The sequence below is a fragment of the Petaurus breviceps genome, unplaced genomic scaffold, assembly GCF_028583685.1.
Source record: "Petaurus breviceps papuanus isolate PSGF00001 unplaced genomic scaffold, PetGlider_PUasm1.0 174, whole genome shotgun sequence".
NCBI lineage: Eukaryota > Metazoa > Chordata > Mammalia > Diprotodontia > Petauridae > Petaurus > Petaurus breviceps.
The window spans coordinates 11,483,808-11,506,764 of record NW_027185761.1 but is presented as its reverse complement, the minus strand read 5'-3'; the positions used below and the strand labels follow the sequence as shown (position 1 = coordinate 11,506,764).

The 22,957-nt window shown below is 38.1% G+C and overlaps 1 protein-coding gene across 6 annotated transcripts in view; it reads right to left on the bottom strand.

Annotated features, from left to right (window-relative positions):
* Window positions 1-22,957, bottom strand: part of WNK2 (WNK lysine deficient protein kinase 2) — a 234,188-nt gene that overhangs the window by 82,175 nt on the left and 129,056 nt on the right. For all 6 annotated transcript variants that reach the window (XM_069083745.1, XM_069083746.1, XM_069083747.1 and 3 more), the window contains exons 6-8: window positions 22,470-22,558; window positions 21,675-21,894; window positions 6,215-6,506 (exon numbers count right to left, since the gene is read on the bottom strand). In XM_069083745.1, coding sequence (XP_068939846.1) covers window positions 6,215-6,506; window positions 21,675-21,894; window positions 22,470-22,558 — 601 coding nt within the window. The remainder of the gene's footprint in view (window positions 1-6,214; window positions 6,507-21,674; window positions 21,895-22,469; window positions 22,559-22,957) is intronic.

The following is a 22,957-nucleotide window of genomic DNA, read 5'->3' as shown; positions in this document are numbered from 1 at the left end:
TGTAGCAAGGAATAAGCACTCAAATTACTTCTTGATAATTTCCAATTTCAAATATTTATGAAGTATTTCAAGCATTCGATTGAACAATTTCAAGCCTTTTAAAGAGCTAACTGTATGCTCAACAATGTTCTAAATGCTGGGGAAACAAAGGGACAATGTAACTGGTAGATACCCCCTCAGAACCAACATCCTATGGAGGACAAGAAATGCACCTACAAGCCACATACAGAGGATGAATCAACCAATCAATAATCATCTAAGCACCTACGAGGTGTCAGAGAAACAGGGACAAAAATGAAATGGCCCTTAATTCTAGGAGTTCACATTCCACTAGGGAGAGAAAAGTACACATACTAACATATGGAATATGTACAAAATGAATGCAAAGAAAGGCAGGATTTCAGACCATCTGCCCATCATTCCTTCTCTGGCTCTGCTTCTAAGTCTCTGGACTTGGGCACCATGACAAAGCTGCTTTCTCATCATGTAAGTTTAGATATCACTTGAGGTCTCCCCTTGGAACACCCCCTTCTCCAAATGGTAAGTTCTTTTCAAAATCCCCATTTTGAGGGAGGGTCTCAGTCTAGCCATCCTTAATTTCCCTCCTAACTCTGCTTCTGACTCTCTACACTTTGTCCCTGGATTCCCTCCCCCCCCCCCCAACTCCTTTCAGCTCCCTTTTGGGAAATGTCCTTATTAGAGCGTCAGTTCCTCGCAGGCAGTGATTGTCTTTCAGTTTGTATTTGTCCCCAGTGCTTAGCTAAGTATGTGGCATAGAATAAACACTTAAATGCTCATTGACTGATTCGACAAAGTAGTTTTAGAAGGGGTTGTACTAGTGAGTAGGAGGACCAGGAAAGATTTCATGTAGCAGGTCATGTTTCAACTGCAGCTTACTGGAAAACAGAGAATCCAAAAGGCAGAGGTGAGGAAGATGTATATTCCATGATTGGAAGACAGACAGGTCAAAGGTTTAGAGATACTGCTGTGTATTGTGTTGAAAAACAAGATACACCAGGGCTGTATCAGAGTGTGTAGAAAGGAAGAATATACATTGGAAAAGTAGGAAGGGCTAGGTTTGTAAAGAGTTTCTATATACTAAACATGTAAACACACTGATTTAATCCCAGAGATAATAAGGGGTCACTGGAGTTTATTGAGGAGTGGAGTGATATGATCAGTCCTATTGATGGCACTTAAAAGACTGGCAGAATTCACAACAGATCAGTAGAGTCACTTGAATAGGTCCTGCCTACATTTGATGTTTAGGAAAAATAAAGCCCCAGAGTAACATCTCAGTATTCTGGTTGCTGTCCCATTATGAATGAAAAGTGTATGTCTGGGTCCTCCATCCAGTATTCTAAGCACCACCAAGTTCACCATGAGCCAAGCTTTTTTTTTTTTTTCCACAAAAGAACTGCACAATCCATGGCTTTGTTGCTGCTCATCAGGCAGAGATTTGGTCTGAATTCAAGTCTGGAAACTGCAGAAGCTTGGCAATTGGTCCATCGTGGCATCTTTGTCAAATGTAAGTCAGGATTATAATGGTTTTACTGAATATTAAAGCTTGAGAGGGGCCTTTTCAGATTCACTGAAGCTTATTAAATATCTCCATACAATTAACAAGCTTGTTTCACTAAAACTATTGTGTATCTCAGTGGAAAATTCCAAGATGGTGCCCATGGAAATTGTTCAGTCTACAGCTTTCATTGCAGTAAAAATGAAAAATGACAGCTGGTTCTCAATCCTGCCTTTCTTGTTCCCAAATCCCAAAGGAAACTCTCAATGTCAGCGACAGCCTAACTGCTGGCCTCAGGATTTGCATGTACCAAATGGCAACCTTCCTTTCCTAACTCAATAATCAGACTAATGCTAGTATAACAGTGGAGAAAGCTAGCTTTGCCAACATACTCTTGCAGAGAGCAAAAAGAAAAAGAAAAGGTATATCTTGAGTGGTAGAGGTGGTGTTTATGACCTGACTCAATTCCTTTCTTTCCTCTTTTGTAATCAAGTGTAAAAAAAATGCATTCAGATGTTTAATTTAAATTAATCAAACAACATTTAAGCCTGGATTGTGAAGAGCCACCTAACATTCACTCCATAAGGCAGCATGGTTTGGTGGATGGTGTGGTGACTTGTGATTCAGGAGGATTTATGTTCAAATCCCACCTGTGACACTGACCAGCTGTGTGACCCTGTGACCTATCTTCATTGGTACAATGGAGACAATAACACCTGTAGTACCTATCAAATGGTTGCGATGGTGCTCTGTAAAGTGCTTAGCCTAGTGCCTGGCATATAGTAAGCTCTTAATAAATCATTCCTTCCTTTACTCCCTTTTCTTCCTTCTTCCTTCCCCCTTTTATTCTCCTTTCCTCCCTGTTATTATTAATATCATGCATACATGCCGTCATCAACAATGATTTAGTAAACAGTAAGATTTACAAGTTCCAAATCTAGGAGCCTAAATTAAGCTCTAATCTTTAAATTTCAGTAAGAAACCAGGTTGTCGGTAGAAAGAGCTCACTCTTCATATGACTTCCTAAGATTTTTGGATTTCCTCTGAACTTAAAATAGCAATGAGTAGAAACATATGTAAACTCAAAACCAATGGTAAAATGTGTAGAGGTAACATCAATTATTAGCTGAAACAAACTCTGTTTACAGCATTTTGAGTAGATGTAGGTATTAAATTATTAACTTACAAAACAATCTCTTCTTTCCAACTCCGCAACAGGAGAGAGCTGTTTATACTAGGCTGAAGAATCTAAAAGCACTATCAATCAAAACTGTAAAGACACAGACTACTGGATTATGTGGCAAAGCACCATATGAATAAACTAGGTTAGAAATCAAATTGGGGTTTTGTTTCCAATTTCCTTATGCTGGGTAAACTGCCTGCAGATGTCATAAAAAAGGCTCCCCTTAGATGATTCAGCTACTCTTCAAGAGCTTATCCACTAAATATGTTACCAAACAGCAGGCCCAAGTTCAGGGATTTGTTCTGCAGTGCCCAGGCAAATTCCATTTCTTTTTAACTAAGTATCTAAATACAAATTAGCTTTCTTCACAGTTTCTAAAGATTATTTGTTTGGACTAAAAGTTAGCACCCAGGAAAGCTGACTAGTTGACATTAACCAATGATTGACCCTTTCCCTTTTCACCATTTACTCAAAATTGAAGAAGGGAGAAAAAGAGGGAGGAAAGAAGGGAGATAGGAAGGGAACAAACATTTATTAAGCACCTAGTAGCTACATGCACTTTACAAATACTATTTCATTTGATCCTCGTGACAGCAACTCTGGGAGGGAGGTGCTATTATTGGCTCCATTTTTACATTTGAGGAAACTGAAGCAACATAGGTTGTGGTTTTCCCAGAATCACACACCTAGAAAGTATCTGAGGTTGAATTTAAACTCAGTTCTTCCTCACTCCAGTCCCAGCACTCTATCCATTGTACCACCTCGCTGTCTCCAGAACTGTTGCTCAGGGTAACTAGAGATAAGGACTATATACTGTCGATGAAAGTTAGCAAAACCTCCTTTTCTATCTATTCAATATTAAGTGCCAGCATTTGGATGTAACCCTGTTTCCTTATCTTTAAAATGAGGCAACTTAGATTTTTATGAGAAATGATTCATCAATGTATTCATGGATTTTTAATCTGATGTTTATGCCAACCCCCAATCCCAGACATTTAAGTTGTTTTGAGTTCTTTCACTAAAGCAACTACTCCTTTGAGTTTATTTTTCTTTACCGACTAACGTTTTTCCTTTAAAATAAAAAGCAACCCAGACCAAAGTAAATACTTTTAAAATGAGCTATTTTAGTTCTAAATGTTTTTATGTAACTTGAAAATATATATATATAATTATTTTCCTTTTCAAGTCATTGTGGATGACAGTGTGTATTAAAACACATTCAAGTTAAACAAATTGAGACACATCAATACAAAAAAACAAGATGCCCAGTTAACAACTCCCATTACCCTGCTAATTCAAACTGGAAAAGACAAATTTTTCTGTTTGCTCAATTCCCAACGGATTTCTCACTTTAAATGAATGCTCTAAAAAGAAGAAAACAGCTATTGTTGATAGAAGCTGGGAGAAAACCAGGTGCTTAAAGGATTCAATGGTATGCCATTTCTCAATTGACTTATATTTCTCATCCCTGCCCTGTTTTTTTTTCCCTTCTCCAAGCTATGCCCTGCCTCCCCAATAGATGCCAAAATGATTTCTGCTAAAGCACAAGACCGATCAAGTCACTCCATTCTCAAACTCCTGGGGCTCCCTATTTCATTCAGAGTCAAACAGAAGCTTCCTTGTCTGGCATTCAAGGTGCTTCACAACCTGCCTGAATCTTGCTTTTCTAGTTTTATTATTTAATTTTATTTTTTTTAATTATTTTTATTATTTAATTATTTGCAAGCTCCATGCCTAGCATATTATCCCTTCCTTGTCTCTGCATCTTAGAATTTGTGCTTCCTTCCAAGTTCAGCTCAAGGGATGTCCCATTCATGAAGCTTTCTTCATCTTCCCCCAAGGACTAGTGCTCCAACCCCAATTACCTGGTATCCATTTTGCATACACTTGGAAACATACATATTGTCTCTTCAACAGAATGATTGTTGTTTGTCCTTGTTCTGGAAGAGGGTCATGGCATCAGGCAGGTGATGCCTTGACTTGCAAGTGAATTGGATTTAAGTGAGGGCGGGCTGGGCAAAGTCACCAACCTCACTTTCTCCTCCAGATCCATCTGGGTCCAGTGGCCACATATAGACTGGGACAACTGGAGGTGGCCCTGGATGCAGTGGGGGACCATGGCCTTTTGAAGCTAAGGTCTTTCTCAGGTCTCAGTTTGACTGAGGCAATGCCCATGCAGTGATTAAGGACAGGTCAGAAATGAGGCAAAGAATGGCCTCTTTTACCTAGTGTTCTCTCCCTCAATCTGGGACGGGAAGACCCTCCAGGTTTCTGGCCAAAATAGAAACAAAGGCTATTTACATTCAATCTGAGCAATCAGGGTTCAAACATGACCCCCCTGGATTTGGGCTGGGGCCTACTGTTGGCCAATCAATGAGAGCCAGAATGATTTGGGCTTAAGGCATGGTCCTTAAGAAAGAAATCTGGCCTTACACCCCAGTATAAGTTGTGAGGCTTCAGGGATTAAAACTGACATTCCTTTGGGTAGAGTACCCACAGTAAGGGTATGATACCCTACGTGGACAGAGAGAGAGGAGAAGAGAGAATAACAGCTTCATGAGTGAAGCTTTTATCTTATCACTTTTATCTTTGGATCTCCAATGTCTAGTAGGTTACAGAAGTCTAATAAATACTTAATGACTAATTTCAACACGTTTTCACTGGAATGTCATGAATTATTGTTCGATGCCCTCCTATAGCCAATGCTTTCTCCAGGTTAGTATAACCCCACTGCCTGACATTTATGTATCTTCCATGTATGCACTGTGCCTCAAAACAAATGAAACGAAATTAAATACTACAGACACTGTTACTGACATTTTACAGATGAAGAAACTGAGGCCCAGAGAATTTAAAGGAATTGCCTAACATAACTAAATTCCAGAGATGCGAGTCAATCTCAGGCCTCTTCTCACTCCAAGTTGTTTTCACTCTATCACACTGCCATTCAGTACTAAGAAAATTAAAAAGAAAAAAGAAAAAAAAAAAGAATGAGTCCCTTGTGACCTTACCAAAAAGCACATAGGTTGTACTGTCTTAAATTCCCTAATAACGATAAGCTACAAATCCCCATTTCACAATAACTTTCATTTTCCAATACACTACATGAAAACTACGTTACTGTTTTTAAAAAATTCTTATCTCCCTCCTTCAGCAAAACAAAACAAAAAAATCCATAGCTTTTAAATAACTATATTGGTCCCAGAAGACAGAATTTGACTGCAAGCATAAATAGCTAAATCCATGACATTATAAACCATGTTGGAATAGGTTTCTGCTATATTATAATTGTATTTTCATTGAAAAGGAAAGAAACAGGGGCAGCCAGGTAGCACAGCGAATAAGAGCACCGGCTCCAGTGTTGAGAAGACCTGGAGATCGAATCCCGGGCTCAGACACTTAGCACCCACCCAGAAACACCTGGCCTTGTAACCTTGAGCAAGTTACTTAATCCCAATTGCTTTAAAAAAAAAAAAAAAAGAAAAAAAAGGAAAGGAAAGAAATAGACTTACATGCCACTGACGTGGCACTCGTGGGAAGCTTCGGCTGAAAGAGATGCTGGTCAGCTTCAGGCTCCTCCGGCTCCAGTGGAGTCTGCTGGCCAACATGAGAATGGTATGTGACCTGAACCTGGAGTTGTGCCTGTGGCAACTTGGATTTATCAAGGCTTTCTGAGTCCCGGCGCTCCTCAGACTGCACAATAGGCCAGATCCTCTCTCTTCTCCACTGAATTAATGCCACTCTGTCTCGAATTGACTTTGCCACTATCTTGACATCACTTTCGTGAAAAAATCCAGACTCAATCTACAAGAAAGGCATACTGATGGTTAGTCTACTGCATGCACAGTATAGGAAAACACAAACTACTTCCCATCTCCCCCCAAAAAGTCAATGAATATTAATACTCAACTGTACCTACCCTGAAACATAGTAAAATCAAGACACAGATTGACCTAGGATTCACTGAGATTGTGAATCTACTATCTACCTTTTCTGAACACAGTTGAGATCATGAGTAAGAAGTGAAATAAAGAAACTCCTGTAGGCCTAAAATCAGGTACATTTAAAGGCGAATGTCAGTATGTCTTTCCTCACAATTATGACCACCTAGATGGGACATGAACGTTGGACATTAAAGGACCCTGGTTCCACCAGTAACCACCTCTGAGAGACATTAGGGCAGTTACTATAAAGTCCCATGTCTTTACTTTACTCATATTTCAAGTGAAGGGATTAGACTGATGTACTGTGAGATACCTTCTGGCCTAGTCTATGATCATATTTTTGACTCTCCACTCAAATTTCGTTCTGATGTCTCATCATAACATAAACCCTGCATTCTTGGAGATTATGCCAAGAGAGCACCCACTCTAATAAGTCCTACCAAGCAGGGCAGGAAGGTAGGATGAGCTAATAGCTATCTGTGTGTAAGAACCAGCCAAAAGAAGTCTGGAGGAGCTCATCACCAGATTGGTTGCAGAGAAATAAATTTCCTAAGTCATAACAATTTGAGACTATCTACTAGGATGATGATAAAAACTATTACTGCTTTTTAAACATCCCTTTAAGGTTGATGGGGGACTTTCCCTATAAATCTTATGGGATCTTCATAGCACCAAGGTAAGTGCTATCTTCCTCATTTTACAGATGGGGTACTTGTCAAAGTGATTTGCCAAGGATCATAGAGCTATAAAGTGTTTGAAGCAAGATTTGAACCCAAGTCTTGGATTCCAAATCTAGCCTTCATTCACTATACTATACTGCCTTTTAAGATGCAGAAGGATTATGATCTTCATGGGTGAAAATCAAACTAAGTGCATTAGTAACACACCATATAAGGGCTTCAGAAACATCAGAGTTATATAAACTGAGCCTTTCAAAAATTCATATTCAAAATGTTACCAAATGAAATATTTGGAAAACAGCCCCTGTGCCTGGCACACAGTATGTGCTTAATAAATGCTTGTTCCCTCCCCCCCACAAAGCAAAAAGAATCTTCCAATTGGAAGGTAAAGAACACATTCATATTGAATTGCTGACAAAGAATGGTGAGAAAATAGCAAGACAGCATGTAGATGTTTTAAGACAAGTTTTTATTTCTGCTTATTCATTTCTATTCCCAATGGACTGAAGAAATCTGCAGATACTATCAAAAAAGCCTTGAAAAATCATGGCATACTGGAGAGGTCTCAGAAGACTAGAACCAGGATAATTTCCAGATTTTTGAAAAGAAAAAAGAAAGTGGATCCAGAGAAATAGAAACTGGCAACTTGACAATCCTTTGCAAAATTCTGGAAGGGAAGATCAAAAGAGCTATTTGGTACACATTTAGAAAAGAATCTGGTGATCTCACTAGGAGCTAGTAGATGCATCACAAACTAACTGAATTTACTTTCTGAAGCGTTACTTAATTGAGAGATGTGGTGAAGAAACCGATTTTTATCTTGGATAAGGCTTTTCACTGGTGTTAAAAAAAAAAAATCAACTATAGGGGCGGCTAGGTGGCGCAGTGAATACAGCACTGGTCCTGGAGTCAGAAGAAACTGAGTTCAAATCTGGCCTCAGACACTTAACAATTACTAGCCATGTGATCTTGGGCAAGTCACTTAACCCCAATTGCTCTGCCTTCCCCTCTCAAAAAAAAAAAAGCAAAAAAGAAAATCAACTACAGAACAAAAGAGATGTTGAGGTCAAAATTTCAGGGGGCAATGAATTGGTAACAATTTAGCGGACTACAAACTGAATTTGAGCCAACAGGAAAGCTAGGGAGCTTTCTGACTCCTTGAATATAACAACAGTGTTGAGCATCAATAATAACAATCCTTTCTGCAGGATTCTTACTATTTTCAAAGTGCTTTTCATCATATTATTTCATTTGATCATCAGAACAACTGAGTGAGGTAGGTGCTACAGATATTATCATGCCCATTTTAAGGATGAGGAAATTGAAGCTCAGAGAAATTAATGTAATTTTCCTACTGGCACTTAGTTACTAAGTATCAGAGGTAGGGTTTGAACCCAAATCCCCAACATTACTGGAGCAGCTGTTTCATGTTTGTTTCTTTGTTTCCAGTGATTGATTGCTTCTATTCTATAGACCCAAATCTAGCACACATTCACTATCCCAGGGTCTGTCTCTGTGATGCAAAGTCCCCAATGTGATTTTACTGGCTTGATCTGAAGTATTATCATTTGAAAAGGAATTGTGACAAACTGAAGCAGGACAGCAAGAGATCTGGAAACCACTTCACATAGGCAATGGGTGGAAACACTGGAAAACCAGACTGAGGGGAGAAAGGGCGGCTGTCTCCAAATCTCTGTACTACAATGGAGGGTAGAACTAGAGCTAATGGGAGAAGACTTGGGAAGAGAGACGTCAGCTAAAAAAGAGGGAGCCTGTGAATAATGAGACTGGACACCAAATGATGTTATCTGGCCTGTTTCACAAAGCTACTATGTTATCACACTTGATTCTCTCATGGGAACTCATAGGAAAACTCTAAAACAGCAAGGGGAGCTCAGTAAATAGAGGAACTAGCCTGGAGTCAGGAAGATCCGAGTTCAAATTTAGCCTCGAGAACTTATTAGCTGTGTGACCCAGGGCAAGTCACTTCACTGTTTTTGCCTCAGTTTCGTCATCTGTAAAATGGGGATCATAATAGCATCTACCTCCCAGGGTTGCTGAGGATCAAATGAAATAACATGTGCAATGTTTTGAAAACCTTAAAGCTAATAATTAACAACAACAATAATAATATCTATAGTGTTTACTATGCGCAAGGCACCGTCTGAAGCACTTTATTACCTCATCTGAATGGACTAGATGATCTCTGGGGCCCCTCCTAGCTTAAGATTCTATGACTACAAGATCTTAACTACCACAGTCCCAACAGCAAGTTTAGCATCCCAGATGAAGTTGTTTCTAAGATACACCAACATAAAAGAAATTACTCATCTCTGAATGCTTGACATCAGCCAGCAAGAAAACAGCAGGCAAAGAAAATGAATTTGAATTGGCTTCAACTTGTTTGCCCATTCATTTCTGTCCATGGTAATTTCACCCAGCAGGGATATCCCACAGAGGCTTAAGGTTTTTCTAGCATGACTAATGATGTTTAAAGACGATTGTTAAAGATCTTTAACAATGGAATCCAACATCTTCCATTGCTTTGTTCGGTGTGATTCTATAGCCAATTGCCCCATATTTTCTGTACTATGCCTCTGCCTGTTTCCTTGGATTTGCCACCTGGGGTTGTTCCTTTCAAGAGTATTTTTTACCTCAGACCAAATGGCACTAGCTTTAACTGATCTACTAGAATACCACAGGGAATTTCACCCAGAGCTTTGACTCAACTATGGAAGATCTTGCCATGTACTTTGCTATATGGCAAATGACTCTTTACTCAAACAGAGGAAATGAAAAAAAAAAAACAGGGTAGGGAAGTAGAAAGAATACTAACCTTTGGGAATTAGAATGCCCAGGCCACTTACTGATTGTGGAACCATGAAAAGTCACTTTGATTATGGGCTACCATTTCCTCATCTGCAAAATGAGGGCAGTAACACATGTACTACCTCCCTTCACAAGACTGTGGTGAAGAAAAAGTCTTGTGAACAAACAAAAGCCCTGTGCTACTTAAACCAGAACTGGTAGATGAATGCTGACTACCCAAATCCTAGTTCATAGACTTTCACTGTCTGGGCGAGCCAGAAGACAAGTTCTCCATGCTTACAAAACTCTAATATTTCTCAGCTAATACAAAAACGGTCTGGCAGAAAATGAAGTTAGTAGCTCTGCTCTTGTAAAAATCCAACTAAAAGAAACTGGAGTGACAGAAGGCTGTTGAATTCCTGACCTTATAACAGCATCACATACCAATTTAGACTTGGTCCCCTGCCCATTTTGTGGCCATGCCACAGAGAGCTTTTTTTATCCACAGGGAAAAAAAAAGTGAGTAGCCAGGACTCTTAGGTACAGTACTCTTTGCTGTCACATACTTTGCCCATACCAAAGTTCAAGCTAAAAACGAGGATGACCATGGGGGAAAAAATCCAGAAAAAGATTCAAGAAATTCTTGGTGACTAAGTCCTCTTTACCTTCTAATGACAACAAACCTAGGGAAAAGTTCATTTGCCAGTGAAATTCAATCTTTAAATTAAAAAAAGAATTGATGAAGCCTAAAAGCAGCATTACCATTTGACTTTTCACTGATATAAGCACTTTTCATAGCTCAGTATTTCAGTGGATCTTCACAACAACCCTGCAAAAGACTACAGGAGTTACTGTTTCCACTTTACAGATGAGGTAATATGCTCAAAGGTATGGCCACATAGCTAACATCAGGGGCAGGATTTGAACCCAGGTCTCTCAATACCAAGATCATTGATCTTTTCACTGCAATAATTACCACATAAGGTTGCAAAGATGTGGTTTTCAAACGGTGTCCTTCCAAAAGAAAGTTCTGTGAGATATTTCTAAACACCCTTTCCCCCTCCCCCCTTTTTTGCGCTTTTTGGACAGGGGAAGGCAGGGCAATTGGGGTTAAATGACTTGCCCAAGGTCACACGGCTAGTAAGTGTTAAACATCTGAAGCCAGATTTGAACTCGGGTCCTCCTGACTCCAGGGCCGGTGCTCTATTCACTACACCACCTAGCCACCCTTAAAGACTCTTAAAAAGATAGAAAAGCACTTTGCTGTAGAAGAAACAAATGCTGGGATTTGAAGACATGAGACCCAAACTGAATTCTCAATGACAACATTTCCTAGGTGAGTTAATATGGGCAAGCCAATTCACCTCTCTGAGACTCAATTTCCTCATCTGTCAAAGGCGAAATGATAATGTGTAATAAAGCACCTAACTCACATGCCTGTTGCAAGGAAACTGTTTTGTAAACTTTAAAGTCTTCAAAAAAAAGTAGGCCACTATTTAATACTGAGGGTTCATCTGGTCTTTTACCCACTTAGGGCTTATTCCTAATAAGTCTCTAGGAGTAGCTGATGTTCAAGGTACTAAAAAATACCACTGAAAACCATGACATCTGAAGACCACTGTTTCAGAGGAAAGCAGATATCCCACCTCGTTTAACAGCCATTGGAGAGACCACTTCTAGATCCAGAAGCCAGACCCCAATATCAGACAGAAAGAACATGCTGGCAGATCAGTTACTGACATTTTAAGATGTGAAATTGCAGAAGTGGCTTCATGAACACAGCTGTGCCATAATCCTTAATTGCCAACCACTCAGAGCGGTGACACACTTGGGCAATATAAGGTTTCAGCCCTTCATGCCTTATGCCCCCCCCCCAGATATAGAGGAAGGGTGACACTATCATGTGCTACATGAGTAGAGATAGATTCTGTCTTCACTATGTACACCAAAATATTTTCCATTATAGGAGAGGGATAAGATCAACTAACAAGAGAGAAAGAAAGGGACAGGGACACAGTGAAAAAAGAGAGGGTCAAATCTTTTTAATTCTTTGCAATTCAGACAAAAATCAGTCTATTAGTGAAATCTGGGGCTATGTAAATTAGGGAAAAAAAAGTCTAGTAACATTAAAAGAGGGCTTAAATTGAAATGTAAAACAAAATGAGAATGCTAGTTTCCTTAAGTCTAAACTGAAAAGATTTAAGTTCAATTACAAACAAATTAAAGAAAAAAAAAAGATTTGTCACTTGAAATAAAAATATCCCAACCACCAAATTAAATTAGAACTCACTCTCTCTCTCTCTCTCTCTCTCTCTCTCTGTATATATATATATATGTGTGTGTGTGTGTGTGTGCGCGCGCACATACACACACGTTGTTGTTCAGTAGTTTTCAGTTTTATCAGACTCTTCATGACCCCATTTGGGGTTTTATTGGTAAAGATACTAGAATGGTTTGCCATTTCCTTCTGTAGCTCATTTTTACAGATGAGGAAACTGAGGCAAACAGGGTTAAGTGACTTACTTGTGCAGAGTCACACAGCTACTATGTGTCTGAGGCCAGTTTGATTTTTCTGACTTTAGGTCCAGCATGCTATCCACTTTGCCATGTAGATGTGTATGTGCATGTTCGTACGTACGTATGTACACACACACATACACACACTACACACACATGTATGTGTGCATATAGACACACATACACATGTATTGTGCATATAGCCACACATACACATGTATGTGTATATATGGACACACATTATACACGCATACACATGTATGTGTGTATATAGACACACACTATACACACATACACATGTATGTGTATATATGGACACACATATATAAGCTATTAAAATTAGATAATGAGAAGATCGTACCAAATGAACTCAGATTTCATTCTGTTTGGGTCAATGCTTTCAGGTATATTCAGACTGCCTAATGGGCAGTCTTGCTTTTATGTCCAATTCTAAATAAGGAGAATCTGAAATTAGCTGGTTCTTTATCTGATAGGATTTCAGGGCTTGGAAGACCAGTAGAATGCTAGACACATACCATATCTGACAAAGCATTTAACAAAGTCTCTTGCTCTTGAAGAAAAAATAAAACTGTGTGGGGTACAGTTAGGGAGACACATAATTGAAATGTGTTTGTGTGTGTGTGTGTGTGTGTGTGTGTGTGTGTGTGTGTGTGTGTGTACGCCTACAGGGTTTTGCTTATTAGACCATGTCAACCTAAAGGACTTTTTGAACAGTTTCACAGGCTTGTATCCTGTATCCTTTACTGTTCTAAACACTAATCAATGACTTGGATAAAAACATAGAAAGCATCATTATCCATACTGTGGATGACACAAAGCTGAATGAACTAAAACATCATATGGCACAATTGGAAGCCCACAAAATCTTGACAGACAGAAATGACGTGGGCTGGATCCAACAAGAAGAAATTTAATAAGGATATGCATGAAGTGCTCTATTTGTATATATAAAACAACATAACTTTATCCCATCACACTGGTACGACGTAGGGGCAATAGAGTAGGACAGGAAGTTGCTTTGAGGATATTAGATCACAGAATCATAAATTTAGAACTGGAAAGCACCTTAAAGGTCACCTAATCTAATCCCATCATTTTCCAGATGATGAAACTAAGACCAAGAGAGGTTAAGTGACTTACTCTAGTTCACATATGTTTTATGTGAAGAGGAAGGCTTGCAGTGTGGGTACTTTGACTCCAAATTCAATTTTCTTTCCACTGCACTATGACCCAGAAAGGATCCAGGTGTCTGATCCAGGATTCCTTCGATGCTTAGCAAGGCACCAGAAGATTTTTTTGCCCTGAGAATCTCTCTTCTACATCAGCTAAAATTTGATAGTCCTAATTCCTAAAGTTTCACCAATCAGAAATCCACTTGGGTTAAGAAGTGAACTTCTCTTTTAATACGTCTCTATCCCTGGGAATACTACTGAGGACTGTTACATTTAATCTTCCTTTATAAATCTGGTTCCTTGTCAAATGATTTCCTCCAAAGGAGCATAGTATGCTTGCAATGCTGGCAGTGGCCAGCAGATGGATGGCCCTGGTTGAGCTTATTGTATTGTCCTAATAGGGAAGCTTCCCAGAGGTGTGAAGACAAGAGGGCTGAAACTGAACATTCTTTCCTACTTAGTATCCTAGCCTTTAGAGCTGGATGGGACTTTACGGATAATCTAGTCCAACCCCCTCTGTTCATAGATAAAGAAACCTGAAGGTGTGGGAGATGAGTTGCCCACAGTCACATGGGTAGAAAGGAGAACTGGCATTCCAAGTTAAATCTTATAAACTCCAGATTCAGTGACCTTTTCCCTATCCCATGGTCTCATTATTCTTTTTTCTGCAGTAAACATTCCCCTCCCCCTTTATTAAGGTAACAAGGATGATAAAACTCTCTCCCTCGTCTAGTTATCTATCACTTAGATCCAAAAGTAAAGAAATGCAAAAACCAAAAAAAAAAAAAAAAAACCCAGCCAAAAAAATTCTTTCTTATGACTTTTGGTTGCTATGAAGTTGCTCAGTAATCCAATTCTAGTTTTCCTTTTTCTGTTTTTAAAGTGGAATCTTGCAAAGGTGCTTTAGGTGTCAACATTCTCTGGACTGAAACTCAGCTTGAAATTAAAGAGCTACTTCAGTCTCTGGGAATGAGAAGCCCTGATTCCCTGGTTACTACTTACCAGATATAAGGCATTAATTTGCCTGCTTCCAGTTCACAGAATTGGGCTACCGTACCCTGCTTTTTGTTTTTTTTTTGTTTTTGCTTTACACAAATCATCATCTGCTCCACAAGATTTCAAGTCAGAAGAACCCAAACTTAGATGCAAGGATGAATCTGTCTGTATATACTTGAATTTACTTTATACTCGAGAAATTTTCTCCCATTTGAAAGTATAAGACCTTCTTCCTATCTAGTATTTAAAAATGACATGAAGTTTGTGTGTGTATGTGTGTGTATTTAAATGATGCTCTGTTGGCTCTCAGTCTGTTGTATGTCACAGACCTGCTGATTCCAACTGCTTTTATAAATAGGTCATGGTCATCACTGCACTATCTCTAGCTTACCATTATTCTCAATACATGTTACAAGGTCAATTCAGGAAGGTCTATTTAGGAGATCAGAGGTTTAATGGCCCCAAAGAAGAGATGAGAAGATATTTACCCTCAATTCTTCCACAAAGGTAGAAAGTGCATCTCTGTAAAGAGTGTGAAAGATTGCATATATTTTCAAACCCTCTCAATGTATCAATCAATTTTGCTGACTTTTTTCTCTTTTTCTTTTCTTTAAAAATGTTCTTTATTAAATGTGATGGCTCTCTGGGATAGGCAAAGAGGAAGAATACTAGAAGAAACTTAGGCAACATAAAAACAAATGATATCAATAAAATTATTTTTTAAAAAGATGATAGGTTCAGAGCACAGATTTTAGAGCTGAAAAGGACCTTAGAGGCCATGCAGTCCAACCTCCTCAATTTACAGATAAGGAAATTGAGGACCAGAGAAATTAAATGGCTTACCAAAAATCACCTGCATTCTAGTTAAAGGGCAGAGTAAAGATCTGAATCTAGGTCTTCTGACTCCAGATTCAGCATTCTTTTCATTGTACCCTGTTGCCTCCCAGATGGTAATCCTACAAGTATCTCTTAGATTAGGAACTCTGCATTAAATTGGAAGCTTCCTAAGAGCAGGAAATATTTTTTGCCTCTTTTTGTATCCCTAGTGCTTAGCACAGTGCCTGGTACCTAGTAAATGCTTTAGTAAATGTTTACTGATTTTTTGATAGCTCTATCATTCCAAGTCTAAGGATGAATCACTCAAGAAGCCTATGTCTAGTGATGAGGTCCTAAACTTACACCAATGAACAAGTATAAATCAATTAAGCACCTAGCTTCAATACTGACAAGTGATGAGGTAAAACCATTCTTAACAACAGATCCTTCAGCAGGTGTATAGATTGATTCCTTCTAGGATGAGAAATTCTTTGAGAATTGAAAAGCCAGAAAAGGTTGTTGTTATGTATGAGTCAGGATAGGAGAAAACTAAGTAGTGGTAAAGCATACATCATTCAAGTGTCTCATGCTGAACAGGTTGAAATAGACTGATTTTTGTTTAAAATTTTTTCACATTTATAATTAAAATTATCAAAAATTATAAAATATTGACTCAAGTTTGCTAAATCCTAAATGCAAAATCAACTTTCTTTTACGGTAATAAGATTATCAGGGCAATGACAGAAGTATTTCTCTATGTAAGCAAAATATGGTAATTTCCATAACATCCTTATAAGAGGGTAAAATCCAGACTAGGGGATAGATAAAAATCAAAATAGTTTACAAAATTATTAATTTATGGTTGTGTGTCCATGTTGAAGGGGGGGGGTCTCTAAGTGAAATCTCTTAGAACTTTGGTGCTAGCCCTACTTGCTTAGCATTTTCATCAACAGTTGGCATGCAAATATAGCATCTGTAAATTTCAGAAGTGTGCCTTTTTTAAGACTGGGAAGAGAAGGGAACTACAATAGAAGACAGAAGCAAAATTGTCTTGATGGTTTGGAATGCTAGGCCCCAGACAACAATAATATATTTATTCTTGTTAATTCCAAATCCTTCGCTGAAGTACAAAAAACCATCTACTCAAGTACTGGATTAAACCTATCTGTCTTGGCAGCAGTTCATGCAAAAAAGATCTGGGAGTTTTAATTAACCTCAAACTCAATGAGACCCAACAGTATGACTCAGTTACTAAAAAATCTAAATATTTTAAGCTGCATTGATTAAAATATTAAAATATAATGTCTAGATCAAGAGAATTTATTAAAATATTAAAATAAAATGTCCAGATCAAAAGTCAATCATTCTACGGAACTCATATTGGTCAGAAGGCACCTAGAAATAGTAAGTTTAGTTCTGGGTATCACATGTTGACATGTAGAAAGATGACAACATAAAGTAAAAAGGAAAGAGAGATGTGTAGAAACCATCTTTTACAAGGAATGGTTGGTTAATGATCCATGTGAAGAGAAGACTTAGGAGAGAAGAGAGCTATATAATCAATTAGGCAAAAGGTTATCATGCAAAAAATTTATTAATTATCCCATGCCACTTCAGTGCAAAGAAAAGGGTTAAGGTAGCTACAAGCTATCAAGAGGCAGATTTCAGATGAACATGAGAAAGAACTTGCAAATAGTTCTATTCAAATCCTTAAGTCATTCCTTGGGAATTTATTTTTGTTTGATTTGTCTATGTCTGAAAGAAGTCCATTGAGATTGCCAATTTTTATAGCTTTATTGTATATTTCTTCCTATAACTTTTAAAACTTTAACTTTAAGCATTAAGATGCTACATACCATTTGGTGAATCTTAATGTAACAATATTAGTTTTTTTCCCTCTTTCCTGTCACCTGGCTATAACTACTAGCACTGAGAAATAAGAAGAGATTTAATGTAAGAATGAGAAAACTGAGAAGGAGAAAGTCATTTTTTAAGCAGGAATCCTGGGAAGAATCAGCACTAATGGATTCTCCAAAAGAAGTCTTTAGTAAAGACGAAACAATGGGTGTCTGGATGGTGGGGGATATAAGGACACCTAGTTCTGGGAGAAGGGAATAGAAGAGGAGAGAAAGTTACAAAGACAAATATCAAACTTTTCCCTACGACTGCACCTTTCCTTCCTCCCAGAGACCATCTGAGAAGTACTATTTCTCTTTGGAAAATGGAACACAGGATAAAAGAACTATTATTACATCCCAATAATCCTATCCTCCAAAGTCCAGGTTTAAGTAGCAAGGTAAGGTGTAAATTGGCTCCTCTAGTCTGTGAAAAGGAATTTCTCTCTGAATGATGGATTCCAGATCTATGCTTGAATAAACCCTGTTTATTTCCTAATATTCACTTTTCTGTGTTCTCACTGAGCTGACACTGGGACTGCAACAAACAGAAGTTAAGGGAAGTTTCATAGGGAGTAATGCAAGAGGTACTGAAGGTGTTACTTTGGGATGAACAGCAAAATCAACTAAGTAGATATTTATTAAACAAAGGCAAGTGTACCTGTACTAATTTGTGTAGAAAATCTGATTTCTGTAGATAAAAGCTAAAACTGAATCCAGTTTGCATTTGGAATACATCAAATCCCAAATTAGTGTCATACGAATTAACAAGGGCTTATTGTTCCAAATCATTAGACCGAACAAGTCCAAAATAAAAGGCTTGTCAGGACGCACTTCAGTAATCAGTTAAAGAAAGAATCTTTTGAAAAAGGCCTTTAATGAGGTTACAAGGCACTGCTTAGGATGGTTTGATTTTTATCTTAACCCTTCCAACTTGTGAATACAGCTCCTGGTGGATGTGGGTTTTACAGAGACCTGTCATCTATGTAGGCAAGTACTTGCTTGGCAGGGTTCCAAACACAACCACTTAGGAAGTGGTTGCTTCCCTGGGCATATGTCAAGCCGACTGGTCTAACTAGAAGTGCATTCCTCTCACATGTAAAGTGGTATTTGGTCAGGTGTTCCTCCATTTGCCACAGAGCTGTCTGAGCTAAAAGTCAATGGATAGCAGATAAATGCCAAGAAAAGAAGCTTCTTGGTCCTCTCTTCTTCTCTCTCCTTGTATTCCATCCTATAATGATCTTACCTAGTCCCAAGGTTTCAACCATGCATCTCTGTAAAGGTGACCCCCAAATCACTCTCAAGCACAGATTTCTACTTTGAGATTCAAACCTGCACCTTTACCTGGCACTATGTTAGTGAATTGGAATCAGGAAGGCCTAAGATCAAATACTGGCTCTAACACTTAGAGTTAACCTGGGCAAGTCACTTAATATCCCTAGTCCTTAGAGTTCTCATCTGTATAGAAAGAAAGAGTTGGATTTAATGGCTCTAAGGTCCTTTCTACCTCTAAATATATTATCTCAGGGGGCACCTAAAACAAAGCTCAATCTCGCCCCATCCATCCTTCCCAGCAGGGGTACTCTTCCTTCTGGATTCCTTATGTATGTCAGTGCTGCCATCATTCTCCTAGTAACTCAGGCTCAAACACTCAGGCCTCTTTGATGGCACCTTCTCTTTCATTGCCTCATTCCCCAAGTCAAACAATTTTTGGAATCTTTGGAGGATGCAACCTCTGAAATGTGTTCTGCAATACTACCTTTTTATCTCTTTCCATTGACACTACACTAGTAGAGGTTCTCATTACCCTTACTCTAACTCCAGGCTCCTAATTAGGCTATTTCCCTCCAGGTGTCACCCCTGCAGTTCACCCTACACAATGTGATTACGATCCTAAATTAAAATTATTTAGTATATTATGATTACAAACCATATTATGCACATTGCATTTCTTGTGTTTGCTGAATCCTGTTTAAGAGAAGGAAATAAATCAGCAGTAGTAGCTCATCAGGAAAATAAAGTGGGTTGAGTTAGAGATACTAGCTAAAAAATCCATAGAACTCCCAGTTAACAGGACACAATCAACTGATCCAGACTCTGCACAGCTCCAACTAGCTTGCAGGAGACTACAGTGAAAAGAACACTGGATTTGGAGTCAAGAGACCTGGGTTCTAATCCCACCATTGTTATTTACTGTGTGACCTTAGGCAAGACACAATACCTCTGGCCCTGGGATTCTTCATTTGTAAAACAAATAGTGTTAATCAGAATAGTCATTTCCAACTTTAAATCTATGATCCCATCCATTCCTAGTTTGTGCCAGATTGGATAGGTCAATATGATCCTCACAAAAAAAAAAAAAAAAACTGGGATTATATTACTCCACTATTAATACAAACACTGCCACAAAACTAATTTTAAATAGTGCTGCATTGCATTCCATAAAAAATTTAAACTGTTTTCTCTGGTACTTGAAGGCCTTTACTACTCAGCTCTAACTTATGATCCCCAACCTTTTTTGATAATGCTCCCTTTTGTGTACAATAATGTATTATAGCTAAACTGAGTTACTTGCAACATCCCACTGTTATGGTAATGGGTATATGAAGATCTTCCCTGCTCCTTAATAGGCCGAATGTAATCACATGGACCCTGCGGTGGGAGGAGCTTGTTGAACAGGTGGTACAGAGCCCAGAAGAAGCAGGGGGTCAGAGCAGTTAGACCTGGAGGGAAGAGTGGACATAGGCAAGGAGACAGCTAGACTTGTGAGTATTTGTTTGTGGGAAGGCTAAAGAATAGTGCAACTCCCTGCTGTGTTATGGTGTCTTAACTTCTTTGTTGCTATGATGGATTTGGTTTTCTGGTGCTGGGATCTGGCTTTCTGGTATCTGAATAAATGTTTTGTGTCTACCTTATATATGGAGAGTCTGTTATATTTTGCAATTCAGAACTATGCTGGCATATTTATAGTCACCATCAGTGCTGTGAACATTGCACTGGTGTAACTCTGAATAAATCATTTAACATCTTCCTGTTCTAGGTAACTCTAAGACACTGAGCTGCAGAGAAGGTGCCAACATGTACTGGTAGAAGGATGTTCCTAATCAGGGAGGTCCCTATATCAAGGAAATCAAGATCCAGTCCCCATCTCTATCTTCTACCCATAGACATCAGTTCCTGTCTCCAAGCCTTTGCTTATTTCATCACTTCAAACTAGCATAAACCTCTTCTTTGTCTTATACCTACAATCAAATGCTATTTTCCTCCATGAAGTTTTATTCAGTCATTCTGCCTGGAAGTGAATTCCCAAGGCATTTTGTTGTTCTCGTACTACATTTATCACATTCCACCTTGCATTTGTGTTATTTTATGACTTATCTCCACCACTAGACAAAGGGCAGGGATAGTGCTCTTTTCCTATTTGGATATCCCACAACTACTACCATGAGTCCTGGCACATAGCTGATGTCAAAGTCATCAGGCAAATGAATGTAAGTAAGGTATGCACATCCCACAATCCAGAGAAGAGAGAAGAAGAAAGAAAGATGAGAAGAGAGTAATGGAGAGTAGAGGAGAAGGGAGAAACATGAACATCAGAAACTTTAAAAGTTCAATTACATTTGCAAAAAACCTTAGAAATGTTAAATATATGCTTCCATAAGAACAGGCAGCTAAGAATTAACTAAGTGAATATATTAATACTATCTCTACTCTCAGTTTCTAAATTACATATAGGACATAATGTTTCTCTTTTGTGACTTCTATCCAACATTTGTCCTATTCTCTTATTTAGTCTTATTTCTGTAAATCATATCTATTAAAATTTCTATTTCAAAATACACAACATAAAAATGGTTATTTTACTATACTAATTTCCATTTGCAATTAGCCAATAATTCTTCCCATTAAAATTATTAGCTTTTCCATTAAATTCATTTATCTTTTGAACTGTGGTTCACATTTTTAAAACACAGAATTGCTATATTCTCTCTGTTTACTAGGTGCCTGTAAGGTTTGAAATTTATATGATCAGATGTTTTTTTTCCCTTTTGTTCTTTGAGAACTACTTACTACTTATACATTTATTGGGGGAGAGCAGGAAATAAAGAAAGTTCATTTTTACCATTTCTTGTGCAACGTCATCGGGAGTTTCCTTCTCCAAATCAAAAGTAAACTCAATTGCTCCATTATCTTTGGGTTTTCCTTTCAGTTTCTTAGGATCTTCAACCCAGAGCCTTAAGGCAATAGAGGATTTCCTACCATGGTCTTCTTCTGCAAGTTCCACTCTTACCCCAGTGTCTTCGGCGAAAAAGGCATGACCCAATAAATCTTTTATTTCATATCTGGAGAAGGACAAAAGCAAATCTTTAAGTGGCAGTTCAATAGAGACAATTTAAGATAACCGATAATCTTCCCAAAATTTAGTGAAATGTGCTCTTCATTTTAATTATCTTGGAGCTGGCCACAGTGCTGAACAACTTATCCTAAAGAATTTCCTTAGGAATATTTGCAACACATTTTCTCTCTGAACACCTCATCCCAACCTCCTTCTACCCCTAACTTCAAAGGAGAGGTTACTTGTTGACAGTAAATATGTAATTATGCATCACAAAAAATTTCTTTCCCTTGTGTATTTTATGCTTCGTTAAATTAGACAAATACGCTATTTAACCAGAATGACTTTTGCCTTTAATAACTGTATGTGCCAGTTAGTCCACCCACAACAATTTTATTATTTCTGCTATGCCAAACTGGCTAATACATAAAATACCCAAGGCATCCCTCCCTTTGTTTAAGTCTTAGTCAATTCCTTTTTTCTTTCAAAATTCTCCATTTCTCTTCTCAGAAATGACTGAACTTTCTCTCAATTTCAATTTGAGAAATACAAATAGCCAATTGTGTTTCACTGAAAACTAACCTTTCTTCTTTGTTTTTGCAGATACATTCCCCAATAATCTCCTTAATTTCAGGATCATGTACTTTTTCAAAGCTTGCTGGTTTGATACCCTGCAAAGGTAGGAAAAACACACCAAAGTTTCATTTTAAAAACAGAAAATTAATTCATAGATACAGTGCTGTGACAATGAAACTATCAATGAGTTACTTTGCAGGACTAGATAAAATTATTTGATAATAATTTCAAGGGAAACAATGAAAAAATAAAGCAATTAAAGGGAGGGTACAGCATCACTAGTTCTTAAACTATTTTCATATAGCAGAAATAAATAAAATTATTTGCTACTCATTAAGAAATAGAAAGACTACCACAGCAGACTACCTAAGTCAGACCCAGAATGACTTGAAGCAAGTGAACACCATAGTTCAGTAAACTTTATTCAGCATGAACTGCTGCGAAAAACAGGAATTTTGGAAGAAATTAGTTTTAGACCATCACATCACACCATA